This window comes from Ammospiza nelsoni, chromosome 6 (assembly GCF_027579445.1).
Source record: "Ammospiza nelsoni isolate bAmmNel1 chromosome 6, bAmmNel1.pri, whole genome shotgun sequence".
In the NCBI taxonomy this organism is placed as follows: Eukaryota; Metazoa; Chordata; class Aves; order Passeriformes; family Passerellidae; genus Ammospiza; species Ammospiza nelsoni.
The window spans coordinates 61491943-61505013 of NC_080638.1; the positions used below are offsets into that span (position 1 = coordinate 61491943).

Here is a 13071-nt window from a genome sequence, read left to right on the forward strand (position 1 = left end):
CCAGCACAGCTTTTTATCTGGAGCTCCCCACAAATCAAAAACTATTCACAACAGCTCTAACAATTATGCAAATAGAAATCAAAAGTCAGCATGCCCACAAACTAACCATTCAAAAAAAAAAAAAAAACCAAACAACCTAAAGACAACAGGAAGAAGCAGAGGTGAAAGTATATGAATGATCACTAAGAAGAGGTTATACTTAAACTGCAGTAAAAGTTAAATGTCTCCATTTCACTTAAAGAACCAGCTGCAGATCTGCTTCTAGCTTAATGCATCATTTCTAGCAGTCAACATTACAACCTTGGCAGTCTTGTTCACTTTGTCCTGCAGCAATTTTTCAGTTGATGCCAATGCTTCCATTGCTTCCCAGTTTTTCTCCCGAAGGTCCTAATCATTTTTAGAAAGAATGATTTCAGTTCAGCCAATATTCAAACTGTTTGTGCTTTTACTTCAGAGAAATATTTCCCATTACATTCCACCATTTGCATTTAAATGCTGGTTACTGCAAGGTGATTTTGCTGGGGAGTATGACATACACTAGCAAAAACAAGTGTGATGTTCAAAGAGTCTGAATGAAAAGTGGGAGGGAAAAAAATGCCAATTTCTGCCCAACCTGTCCCCATGTCCAAAACTGATGCAAGTGTTACTGCAGAGCATTATCACTACAGCGACCCCACACTTTGACTGCACTTGTAAGAAGAAAAGAGGGAAGTTTTCAAAAGTAGTGAGGAACACAGACACCAAACCACAGATTACACAACAGAGTGTTAGGCATGTTGCAGTGCAGAACCCAGCATGGACCCAGGAGACATGGAGGTGTGCACATTTACACCCCTGATCCTGCAGCCACACCCCAGCCCAAACCTGGCACTGATTTTGGGAACGCACAGCTCAGGGTTTGCAGCTCTGTCCACTGCACCCACAGAGAGCTGGTTTTGTGCTCAGCAGCCCTCCTGGGAGGCTCTGGGATCTCAGAAGAGGTGAGCACATCCCAGACCCACGTGGGAAGGCCACGGTGCCACCCTCCTGTGTCTTTCTTGGCGAGGTCATCAAACGTGTACTCCACAAGATGTCAACACAACAAGTGAGAGCCTGAGAGCTCTTCTAAGAGCACCTCACAGCTCCTCTGCAGGATGGTGGGGCCTTGCAACAAGGAGATTACAGTGCTTGGGATTTAGATTTCATTTTTTCCAACCCTCAGAGCAAATCTCCTTTAGCAAAGGGTTACTTTGGAAAGGTTGCATTTTGAATTCATCAAAAGCCTAGCAAACACCTACACTAATTTTACTTCACCACTTCTATTAGCCCACAATCCCAAGGGCTGTTCACAGGATATAAACACAACATTGGATAAAACTGAGAAAAAGCTGGGATCTACAGGCCTGGTCTGCCTTTAGCAGCAGCCAGACTTCGCCTGCAGCACAAAGAATATTCAGACCTTGTGATTCTGCAGGAAACAAACTTTCTGTTTCACCTTTCCAGTTCCTCTGTCTGCGGAGACTATTTAGCCTCTTTCTCTCTACTTTATTTCAGCTCTTAAACAGCACTTCTTGCTCAAAAGTTCTGAGTATTTTCTTTAGATTGTCTGACTATTAAGAAACAAAGCTTATTGCCTGGTATTCATTGGATTTTACAGGGTATCAAAGAGAGACAGGTGAGATAAACACCCTCTATTTTAACTTTCTTCCATGTAACTTAAAAGATAACACTCCCCTGCCCAGCACAGGTAATGCATTACAAGGAAGTAACTCCACAGCTCTGTGATGGAAGATAGAATCTTTAATTCCATCTACAAAGAACCCAGACTGCACCATCAGCAGCTGCTGTGCAGGAAGGCTCAGTCCTTCACTTCCTTTGGAAAATCAGGATTAGCCACTCTCAGGAATGGGAAGAGCCAGATCTGAGCACCCTGAAGGTGATTCCTGCCCCATGTCCCCACACAAGGACCAGAACTCTGTCAGAGCTCAGCCCCTTTGCTCCTCCCACCCTCCCTGCCCTTGGCAAAGGACATGGTTCTGAACTGGGTTAACCAGGTTTGACTCCAAATCCAAGAACTTGCTGTGGGATGTGTCCCTTAGCAAATCTCCTTCCTCTCATCCAATCAACAAATCCAGGAGCTGGCACAACTCTGAGCAGTGAAGTCAGGTGTGCTGAGTCACTCCCAAGAGGAAAGGAGCACCCAGGGACACCATACAGCTGTCAGAAACACTCTGCAAAATGCCCCAGGCCTCAAGGAGTGCTGGGAACACACGTTTGGTTGTTTTGGGGGTGTTTTTCTGGAGTGGTGGGGGAAGAATTTCCTTACGTTGTTCTTTTTCCTCTGCTGCTCAAAAGCATTTCTCTGAGAGGCGAGCTCGCTCTGGAGATTGGCAATTTCCTTCTCTTTGCCTGCAACCCTGAATTAACAAAGGGAACCACAAACAAGTCAGGAGACATTGAAGAAATTCCCAGCGAAGCACTGACACCCTTTCCCACACACTAACTTGCCTTCCCTTTTCAGCTCTCTCTGAAAAGCTGTTTTCACTGACTTGGCAGCATTTTCTGCTTCCCACTGCTCCCTGAAGCACTCAGCCTGAGCAAACCCATTGTAAAGCTGTTGTTTGCCTACAACAGGCAGCTGCACACATTTAGCAGGGCCACGGAAAGGCAACACATTAGCTGAGGGTAGAGTCAGCCAGCCCACGCCAGTACAACACCACAGAACAGGCACTGCCTGCTGGATGAGAGTGTTCCCTCTCAAGCACCTAATCCACAATTTGTAAGTCATTTAACTTGAAAGACAAATAATTCAGCCAGCTAAAAATGCATGACAGTGGCAATTTGCTTAGCACAATATAGCATTAGCTACCACTTAGTTATTTAATGTGCTTCAGCCCCACATTATAATACACTTTTACCCCTGAGGTTTTCCCTGGAAGAGATTTCCAGATGATTTTGTAATAGGAACAACTCTCTGCTAAGCTGAAGTTCCAAGAAATAAGCCTGTCACTTTTGCTTGAAACACCAACACTTAACTCTTCAGCCATAAGCTGAGCTGGCATGCATTCAAAATAACATCAATCAAGGCTTGCTTCTATGGTGGGCACAACATATTGCCAGCACTGTCTGTCTGCAGGAGATTACACCTGAGGATTACAGTGTGAGCAGAATCTCCCATGCTCAACTTCTATGAGAAAGTAATTTAATTTATTTCTTTTTTACTGGCCACTTCACATAGTCTGGTATTGTACATTTGGCATTTATTTCTAAATTTCCTGAGCAATTAAGTGAACTGAATCAATTCTTTAATGCATTCAGCAACCTGGCAGTACTCACACTTGTAGAAGCTCCTCGCTTTGGACAGCCAGAGATGCCTACAAAGAGATCAGAGATGTGTTAGGAGCAGAGCAGCAGCAGAGACCAGGATCTGCCTTGTTCACAGGCACTGCTGCACTCTGGGCCCTTGAGGGAATCCTGTGCAGCCCCCTCTGGCCAGGAGCACAGCATAAGAAAGAGCATAAGGCTGCAAATCCATATGATAAAAGGAAGCAGGAACAGATATGCAACAGCCAGAAAAGCTGGCTCAGTGCAACCCAACTCCAAAGGTGCCCCTAGATTTCCATGAGCAATACAAATCTTGGTTTTCTATGCCATCCATGCAAGCTACCACCAGCCACTTTTGACCTCACTCAGTAACACTGCAATTGGAAGCTGTACCTGTTTGCAGTTCTCCCGCTTTAATTCCTGTATTTGAGCTTTGAAAGATTCATTTTCTTTTTGCACGTCCTGTTGAAAGAAAAAAGGCAATATATGTATAAATAGATATGTATATGTATAAATAGAGATATTATAATTTATATAGAGAGATATACACTCACATATATACACACTCTGTATATATATAGATACACACTCCTCAAGATAAGGTGTTTCTGTCAAAACTTTACCTGTAACTGTTTGACTTGGTTTGCAATTTCTCTCTCTTTTTCTTCCACCAAAGCTTTCAACTTCTTCATTTGTTCTTCTTCCCTTTTCAACCTGCAGAGGTGGTTTAGACAGTAAGGAGAAAGGGTTAAAGTAGGGGGAAAAATGCTAAAGAATTTATGCTAAGAAGGGACAGCCACTCACAGTGGGGCAGTTTGTGCAGCAGGAGAGAAATACATTTTGTGTGTTGAGGCTGCCTCAGGTACCACACACAGGCTGTGCCCGAGCTCTGCTGGGAGAGCAGCACAGCCCAGGAGCTGCTTTGCAGACAGATCCCCTCCTGGCACAGTCTCATACAACCTTCCTCTGCCTTGGAGCAGCCAGACAAAGCAGAGGAAAGCCTGGCAGCATTTCTCCATAAAACAGGAGTTTTGAATTGGCTATTGCATCTCAGCCTGAAAATGGCACAAACCAGATCTGTTCGCTGCTGCCACCGACTGAGCCACAGGCACTGCGACCTCCAACATGCTGAACAGCAGGAGGAATTAGCACCAGACATGAGCAGCAGCAGCAATTCCAGTGGTTAACAGAGCCCTGGGTGCACATTCCCAGTGTGAGAGCAGCTCAGGGCAGGGACTCCAGGCATGGCAGCAGCCACCAGCACTAACAGCTTATTTTAGCAAAGCCCGTGAAATTCCTGACAGCAATTCAAACATTTCAGCTGGAGATAAACTCAGTGCATATTCCCAGCAGGCACCTGAGGAAGTGCTACTCTGCATACTCACAGGTTCTCCACGTCCTGGACTTGGGATGCAGCAGGCACCTGAAAAAGTAATTCCCAGTCTCATTTTGATGGCACAGTTTTCAAATGAACAGCAGCACACAGCTTGCAAGACACTTGCCAAAGAAATACCAGGAATTTTGCATCAGGCATTGCTCCAAGAATATCTAATCACATAATGGATTTCAGCAACAGAGCTTACACCAAGCATCCCAAACTTCACACCAGCCAATTGCTCTCCATTCCATCTTCCCCCTGGGATAAATGCCTGTGTCTAGACATCCACCCAAAATAAAAGTCCAACTCAGCCTCCTCCTTTTACCATCAACAAAAATCCAAACTGAGCCAGAATAGCACCTTATTGGAAAAATTCTTCCATTAAGTAACACCCGGCTTCGAGGGTGTCCAGTTGCCTGCTCTCAAGTCCAGTGCAGGAAATCAAAAGCCAAAATATTCCAGCCCAGGGAAAGGCAGGAAGGAGTCGCAGCACAGCCTGACCACTTCAAGAGATGCTGCTACATTCAGCTGCAGCCAAAGCTCCTGCATGACCAGAGCCCTGCAGAGATGCTGCTCCAGCCTGGCAAGGAGGTGGCTGGGACACAGCTGGGGCTGTCTGTGAGCTCCAAGGCTTTCAGACCACCAAAGCTCCTCTTTATGCACAGCATCATCCCAGTTAAAACCTCCCAGAACCTGACAGCCATGTAAAACCTGTCCTGGATGAACACAGCTGAACTAGTGGGCTCTCTGCATTATAAACAGCTTAGTCAAGTTGGATTTAAAACATCTCTAAGTTGAAGCCAATGCAAATTCTCTGTGTGAGGTAGAGGAGAAAAAACAGCTTCCTGTTCAACCAAGCAGCACTCCCAAACCACATCCACTCTGCAGGCTGTACCTGTTGGAGTTGTTGCAGGTTCTGTTGTTCCAGCTCCTGAACTTTACTGGTTAATTGTGCAATTGTATCCTTCTGACCCTTTGGATAGATAAAAAGCAAAGTTAGAAGCGTGGCTTTATTTTTCCCAGCAGACAAGCTGCAACAGAACTTATTTCCCTTCAGAATATTAAAGCAGCTTACCTGCAGACATTCTCCTTTCTTAACAATCTCTTTCTCCTTCTCTTCCAATAAGGCCTCCATGGTTTTCACCTGCTTTTCCTTCCCTTTCAACCTGTGCCATTGAACACAGACAAACACAGCATAAACCCTTTGCTCTTTCATCCATCTGGAAATTAAACATCCTGTGACTTACAGCACCTAACAAAGGCAGAATCTGTGATCAAAGGCACAAGCACCGTTCACCTACTAAAAACCAATGTGTGAGCACTTCCACTCCAGCCTGGGTTAGCAGGAGATGCCCTTGATCAGTGGCACTGCTCATTAGGTGAAAGCAAACTCTGTGCTGACACATTGCAGAGGTTTCACAAATCTGTGCTCTACTCATCCAAAAATATTTCCCTGCCCCTCCCCAGCTGGGGATATAAGGGCCTGACTGATCATTTCCCCACCCCTACAGCTCAGGTGTTACCCAAGCAGGTCTCACACCATGCCCAAGCAGGTCTCACACCATGCCTTGCCCACATCCCTCCAACCTGACTTGAATTTAAGAGGTCAGTAAGGGGTGCACAGGGCAAACCAGAATTAACAACTGCACTTACAGAGTCTGAAGTTCTTTGACTTGGGATGTTATTGTCACCTAAAGAAAATAATCAACACTTCAGTTCAATGCATATAAATACTAAAAATTGCTCTATGAAGAAACACAGAGGAAAATTATCAGACACTTTCAAAAGAGGCACCATTTGCTGCAGTAAGCATAAATGCACTTTTTTTAATTACAAGGCACCAAGTGTCTCCAACTATTTACATTCCCCACATTTAAAATGTGACTTCCAGAGCAGCAAAGGAAACAGTGCAAATGGGAACAACAAGCAGGCCCACAGGAGACACAGAGGAAGAAGCAGAGGGTGAGTGTGGCCACCACCCCACTGTCAACTGCAGCTCCAACCACAGAGACCATCCCTGGCCACTGAGAGCTTTGGGTGCTCTCTGAAAAGTCAGCACTCCCTTAATTTCCCACTCTTAGGCTGAATGTGGATTGGAGATGTAAGATTTAGTGGGGATGTTGCTTTTGAATGCTGTGTGAAAGCCTGACAGTGGTTATCTGCCAATCCTCTACCACAACACAGCAGGAGTTTCAGACATTCCCAAAAATCTCCCTTCTGCTTGCAGGAGACCAAAAGGTGCACAGACACATCACCTTTGGAGCAAGCATCCCTCACAGAGCATTCCAGAAACAGCAAACCTAAACTGCATTTTTTTCTGGGCTCTGACAGTTCCAGGGAAGGAAATACACACAAACAACCCCCTCAGTTCCTGGAAATTTGCTTTGGAGGAAAAGCCCAAGGCAGAAACACAATTCTGTGAAGCTTTGCCTAAAAAGGACAAAACTCTAACACTGAGCAGGGGGTGACATGTTGGAATGTAGCTAAAGGGACTGAAAAGAGTGCAGACCAAAATCACAACCCACACAAACAAGCACATTTCCTGACAGCACAATGGATTGAGCTGCCTGCAGAATGGGCTCCCTGAGGAAACGTGGGCTTCCCTTGCTTTGGATGCCAGACAGCAATCATGCCAAAAAAGCCCATTCTCCTCCATCCCTGCATTCCTGACAGCTAAAGTAAAACTGACTGTGCCAAGATTGAACTCTTTTTGGGCACTGGGGAAAAAAATGAACAGTCTTGGGTTTACCTGGGCCTATAGTATTGCTGCAGCAACACAAGAAGGCCAGACAGGAGCAGAAACTTCAGCACCTGAGATTTCCAAGTTGTCACCCCCAAGGATGCCCCAGGGTTTCATGTTTACTACAGGGACAGTGTGCCCAGGCAGAACTGATGTTGCAATGCATTAAGCTATAGCAATTATTGCCAAATTTTATACTAAAAGCCCAAAAAGCTCAGGCTACCAGAGGTGTGTGGTTTCTGAAGGATATCATTAATTATCCTACATTTTTATGGTTTTATATCCAAGAACAGTGTAGCTCCAGCATGAAAAAGTTCCTTACCCGAGGACATTCACCAGTGAAACAGAACACACTAGAACAGAAACAGTGAGCAGCACATCCAAGGCAAGGCTGGTTCACACTGCTGCCACTAAAGTATTTTACCTGTTTTTCCATCTCAAGCTGGGAATTTCCTACTTCTTCTTTCAGAGCCTCTATTTCCTGTGTCAAAGCCTTTTCAATGACAAAACAAGACAGGGTTGGACAATGGAAACACAAAAACACCACAAAAATGGATGCTACAGATTGATCACTGTAGAATGCCATGCAGTAACAGACAGATGTGGTTGTGGCACCAACATGCAAAAGAATTGCAGGGATTGCACACAGATACCTGAACAGTCTTCTCCTTGCTTGCTACTTTTAGGATTTCAGCTTGTAGGAGTTCTTCCACTGATTTTATTTTTCCATCCTTCTCATGGATCCTTAAAAAGAGAAAAGAAACAACAGAAGCTGGTTGAAAATATGTGCTGCTCAAGCAAATAAACAGAATTTGGCTCTGCTATCACATCACATCCCAACACCAGCCTCAGGGATCCACAGTGGGACCAGGAGGAACAAATAGGGAGAGTAAGATTGGGACTAGTGATTCTGCTGGTCATATGAAGCCCAGCAGAACCAGCTGGGCTTTATATGACCAGCAGTTCACATGCTTAATCAATACTATCACAGTCAAAAAATGCAAATTAAGATATCAAGAGTACCTGGAATGACACACACTTAAAATCAGCCTTCACTGGACATACCAGCAAAGTAATTATCAACTTAAAACACACAGGGGACAATCCCACCCTTTTTCAAGTGCCTACTGAACAAAAATTATTATCTGACAAATCAGAGCAATTTCTCACCTAGTCAAAGCCAGGTTTATGAAATTAACTGCTTAGCAGAGCAGCAACTGCATTTTCAGCAGGTATTGATCTGGTGTGACATGTTTCAAAAATGGAAATGCTTCCTGCCACACACACACTTCACCCAGCCAAAAGCCAATTATTTCAGGGAAGCAATACACTTGTAGTCATGGCATAAAGGCAGAGAGGATTAATCAGAAATTAAATCTGTGTAGTAACTTACACTTTCTGCAGTTCCTCCACCAGTGATTGGAAGGAAACCTGTTAAAAACAGAGCTTCATCTTAGGAAAAACAGAACAGAGCAAAACAATCTGTGAATGTTGAGGGCTGAGGACAGAGAGCTGGATGAACTATGTAGCAGCCTAATATTTTATTTATCTGGCTGCTCCTGAGAAAATCAGTCTCCAGCTGCTGGCAAAGCAGTAATACTAAGCCTGCTGCAAGTTCCAGGAAAACAAAAGCAAACCCACACCACCTTTAGCAGGAGAGGGTGAGGTTCAGGACCATCATTTCATCAGCTGCCCTCTAATCCTGACACTGCTGCACATCTCCACAGGGTCACTGTGCCTGCCCTCTTCCAGACATGATTTTCTAGGAGCTAATTGCCCTCCTGAGGTGTCCAAGCATAGCTGGTGTCAGGGACAGGCCCTTCCTGACAAGCACATCAGGAGTGACAACACTGTGACAGTGTCACCGAGCAGACACAAGGACAAGGGGGACAAGTGACACCTGCAGAGTGTGGATTGACACTGGGAAGCTCAAACACTCATCACAAAGCTGAGGCAGTCACAAGCTGCCTGCCAGCCATGCCTGCTGCTCCAGGCTTCTGCAAAAGGAGATCCAAACCATTTCAGAGCATGGCAAACTCACAGAATTCACAGAATCATCGAGTCCAACCCAGTCCCAGCCCCTCAACTCAGCCGTGGCACCCAGTGCCACATCCAGGCTTTGTTAAACACACCCAGGGATGGGGACTGCACCACCTCCCTGGGCAGCCATTCCACAACTTTCTCACCCTTTCTGTAAAACACTTTTCCCTGCTATCCAACCTGTATTTCCCTTGGTGCAGCTGGAGGCTGTGTGCTCTGGCTGTGTCAGTGCTGCTGCAGACAGAGCCCAGCCCCAGCTGAGCGCAGGCACCTTCACCTTTCAGGGAGTTGTAGATAAAGTCAAATAACCCAGAGTCAGCTGAAGGTTGGATAAGCTCAAGACACTGAACTTTTTAAGGAAGCTGATGCAGATTTGGGTCTGAACTGGGAACTGCAGCACTCACTGAGGAGTGTCAGAGCTGCCTTTCACCTGCTGAGGATGGGATTTGTTGCATTCCTGATCCAGGAGCTTTTTGTGCTCCTGCCTTTGTAAAGCAGAGCTGGCAGAGGGTGCCTGGGTGTCCAGGAGGGAGGGAGGGAGGTGCTGCTGCACCTTGGCTGCCCTGGGAGGCTGCTCCTGCTCAGCTCCAGCACCCAGGCTCATTCCCTGGGCTTCCTCATGGGCTGACACCAAAGAAATGCAGGCAAGGTGCTGGAATTGTGAATTATTCTAACCCTCCTTGGGAGACTGCTCCTCCAGAACTTCCTCACCCTTTCTGTAAAACACTTTTCCCTGCTATCCAACCTGTATTTCCCTTGGTGCAGCTGGAGGCTGTGTGCTCTGGCTGTGTCAGTGCTGCTGCAGACAGAGCCCAGCCCCAGCTGAGCACAGGCACCTTTCAGGGGCTGTGCAGAGTGATGGGGGCAGCCCTGAGTCTCCTTTTCTCCAGGCTGAGCACCCCCAGCTCCCTCAGGGCTTCCTCACAGGGTTTGTGTTCCAAGCCCTCAAACTCAAACCAAGCCCAGGCAGCACTGCCTGCATCCTGAACATCTGCCCTGCTTCTGACACTTCTGCAAAGCAAAGATTTGACAGAGGCATCAGCTCCCAGACCAACACTGAAAGAAAACAGGATGCTTTGCCAACAGGCTTCAAAGGCAACTCCACCTTCTTCCCTTGACTTTTGCAACCACAGCAAGATTCTTTCAGATTTAGTTTAGGTGTAATAAAAGTTTTAGATGAAAAGTACTACCTGCTCTGATTGCTGAATTTGCAGGCTTTGAAGTTCTTTTCTCAGAGATGAATTCTCCGTTCTCAGGGCCTTTGAAAGCAGACACAGAGATAATGAAAGCCTCATTTGTGGGGGAAAAAAGTGTTAAGCTTGACAGAAAAGTAATTCCTTTTAGAATAAGTGAAAGACTTTGAAAGTCTGGAAGAGACCCCCCTCTGCAGGTGTTGGAGCCAAAGTATTCAACAGACTAATTATTCACCATTAATAACTTGGAGTGGACACTAATTTACAGGAAATTAGGGCAAGGTGGGAGTGCTGTAACTGAGCAGAGAGGTCAAAAAAACAAATGCAACAAATCATGTTACAGCCCATCTTTTGTACAGCCCATTTATTTATTTGTATTTACATAATAGTTGGATTCTCCCACAGACAGACTTCTCACCACTCTGGGAATACAAATAAAAATTATATAACACCATAGACTTTAACAGTCTACATCCTACTCTAGAGTCAATAATAACATCCAAAATATGTAAGAATTCAAAGATGTCTTTGTACAGAACAGCACTACAAGAATAAAAATCACATAATCTAAAAATGACTGCCAGCATCATTAAAAAATTGTAAAATATTATTTCAAACAAATAACTTACAAAATAAATCCCACCATCCCTGGAGGGATTTAAAAGCCACGTGGGTGTGGCACTTGGGGATGTGATTTGGCAGTGCTGGGGATGGTTGGATTTGATCTCAGAGGGTTTTTCAGCCTAAAGGAATCTATGGGGTGATATAGCCCTGGAATTCAGGCACCTTAAGAAAGGGAAGAACATTGTCTTGGCTGTGCCCAGGTGGACACAGCTTTCCAGCAAGAGCCAGCTCCTAACAGACAGGGATTTCTGTATTGCCTCTCCAGGCTTCCCATCACTGCCTTCTTTATGAATAAACAGGAAGGAAATAACTTTATCACCATCCCAGAAATGCCACTAGTTCATAATCCACTTAACCCTTCAGATTAATTATCAATATCAGAATAATTATCAACTAAGAAAAAAACCCTGGAATTTTATAATACCAAGTTTTTACAAAACTTCCTTTCCTCAAGGGAGGTTTGTTGGGGATTAAATCAAATGTACAGCTCTAGAAATATATTCCCATTATTCCAAAGGGCTTTTTAGCAAAATCTGCCCTAGACTAAGCAGAGAGAAGCTTTATTTACTTATACTCTACTTATTTATTTATTCTACTCCACTGATGCTCATGCTTAGTCTGTCTTATAGAAAAGGTTTCAACCTCATCTTCACAGGTGTTTTTCCTGTTCAGAAGGAATTCACACTGAACTATGAGCACTCCAACATTCACCTTGCATAAGAGCACTTAATCTCTGTTTCCCCCTGAAAAGATCATAAGAGGGATTTTACCTTCAGCTCCTCCTCCTTAGTAGCCACCTGGATGAGTCCTGCCTCAAGCAGCTCTTCAACTGTCTTGATTTTATCATCCCTCTCTCTCATGCTGAAAAAGCAAGAGTGAAAATTAAGAAAAAAGAGAATTTAACTTCGAAGGCAGTTAGCTATCAACAGTAATCTTACACCCACCAAATCTTTATTTTAGCTTCTGATTCAAAACAAAGTTTCTTACCTTTTTTCCATCTGCTCTATCAAGTCTTTGTTTGTCTATGAAGAAAAAAAAGAATAGGGCCATCATTAATTGGATCAATAAAGGCTTGGGATTTAAAAAACAAATAATTGCAAAGCACCAAAGCACCAACTTAACCAGAAGCTTGGTTACAACACTAATCCAGAAAGGAAAACAAAGTAGGGAGAGAAAGTCCTCATGGTATATATGTCTAAAACTGATGCTGGAAAAAAATCAATCTTTCAGGGGAGAGACAGATCCAGCCCAAATGCCTTGATGGTTTTACACTGCTGGACTTGCAGCCAGCTCAGTACCTGAAAAATTTTGAGCATTTATCAGAACCACAAGCTCCACCTGAGCCTCACTCAGCAGAACATTCATGATTCCTCAACTCCACCACACTGTGAGAGACCAGGTGGGAAACATAAACCAGCTTCCCAGCAGAATCACCTCCAGTCCTTCAGGCAGGACACCAGATCAGCCAGGCCAGGGGAGCAGGGGCTGCAGGTCTGGTTCTCCACCAGAGAAAAGGGAGCAGCTCCAAAAGGGAGCTCCTGACTAGCAGGAGTACAGAAGTTTCCTGCCCTCCCAGTCTTATTTCAGTGTCTCAGGAATTTTTGTCATTCCACAATGGTGCAAAGTCAGGGATGTTCATATGGGCTCTCCCAGAGAACATCCCAAAGGAGATGGAGCTCAACAACACAACAGCTTTGAAGCTGCAGCACCCTGCGAGCACCACTGCAGCAGGTGAGCCATGGGCAAAAACACAGAGCAGGAGGCAAAAGACATCACAATGTAAAGTTTTCTAC

General features: G+C 44.9%; 1 protein-coding gene across 12 annotated transcripts in view; it reads right to left on the reverse strand.

Moving 5' to 3' along the window:
- Positions 1 to 13071, reverse strand: part of KTN1 (kinectin 1) — an 81082-nt gene that overhangs the window by 18157 nt on the left and 49854 nt on the right. For 6 of the 12 annotated variants that reach the window (XM_059474006.1, XM_059474013.1, XM_059474007.1 and 3 more), the window contains 15 exons: positions 12266 to 12300; positions 12049 to 12139; positions 10652 to 10720; positions 8815 to 8852; positions 8075 to 8165; positions 7846 to 7914; positions 6335 to 6372; positions 5757 to 5847; positions 5577 to 5654; positions 4689 to 4726; positions 3927 to 4017; positions 3697 to 3765; positions 3316 to 3353; positions 2306 to 2396; positions 301 to 387 (listed from right to left, as the gene is read on the reverse strand). In XM_059474006.1, the coding sequence (XP_059329989.1) occupies positions 301 to 387; positions 2306 to 2396; positions 3316 to 3353; positions 3697 to 3765; positions 3927 to 4017; positions 4689 to 4726; positions 5577 to 5654; positions 5757 to 5847; positions 6335 to 6372; positions 7846 to 7914; positions 8075 to 8165; positions 8815 to 8852; positions 10652 to 10720; positions 12049 to 12139; positions 12266 to 12300 (1014 nt within the window). The remainder of the gene's footprint in view (positions 1 to 300; positions 388 to 2305; positions 2397 to 3315; positions 3354 to 3696; positions 3766 to 3926; positions 4018 to 4688; positions 4727 to 5576; positions 5655 to 5756; positions 5848 to 6334; positions 6373 to 7845; positions 7915 to 8074; positions 8166 to 8814; positions 8853 to 10651; positions 10721 to 12048; positions 12140 to 12265; positions 12301 to 13071) is intronic. The other 6 variants (XM_059474012.1, XM_059474008.1, XM_059474011.1 and 3 more) reach the window with 3 other exon arrangements.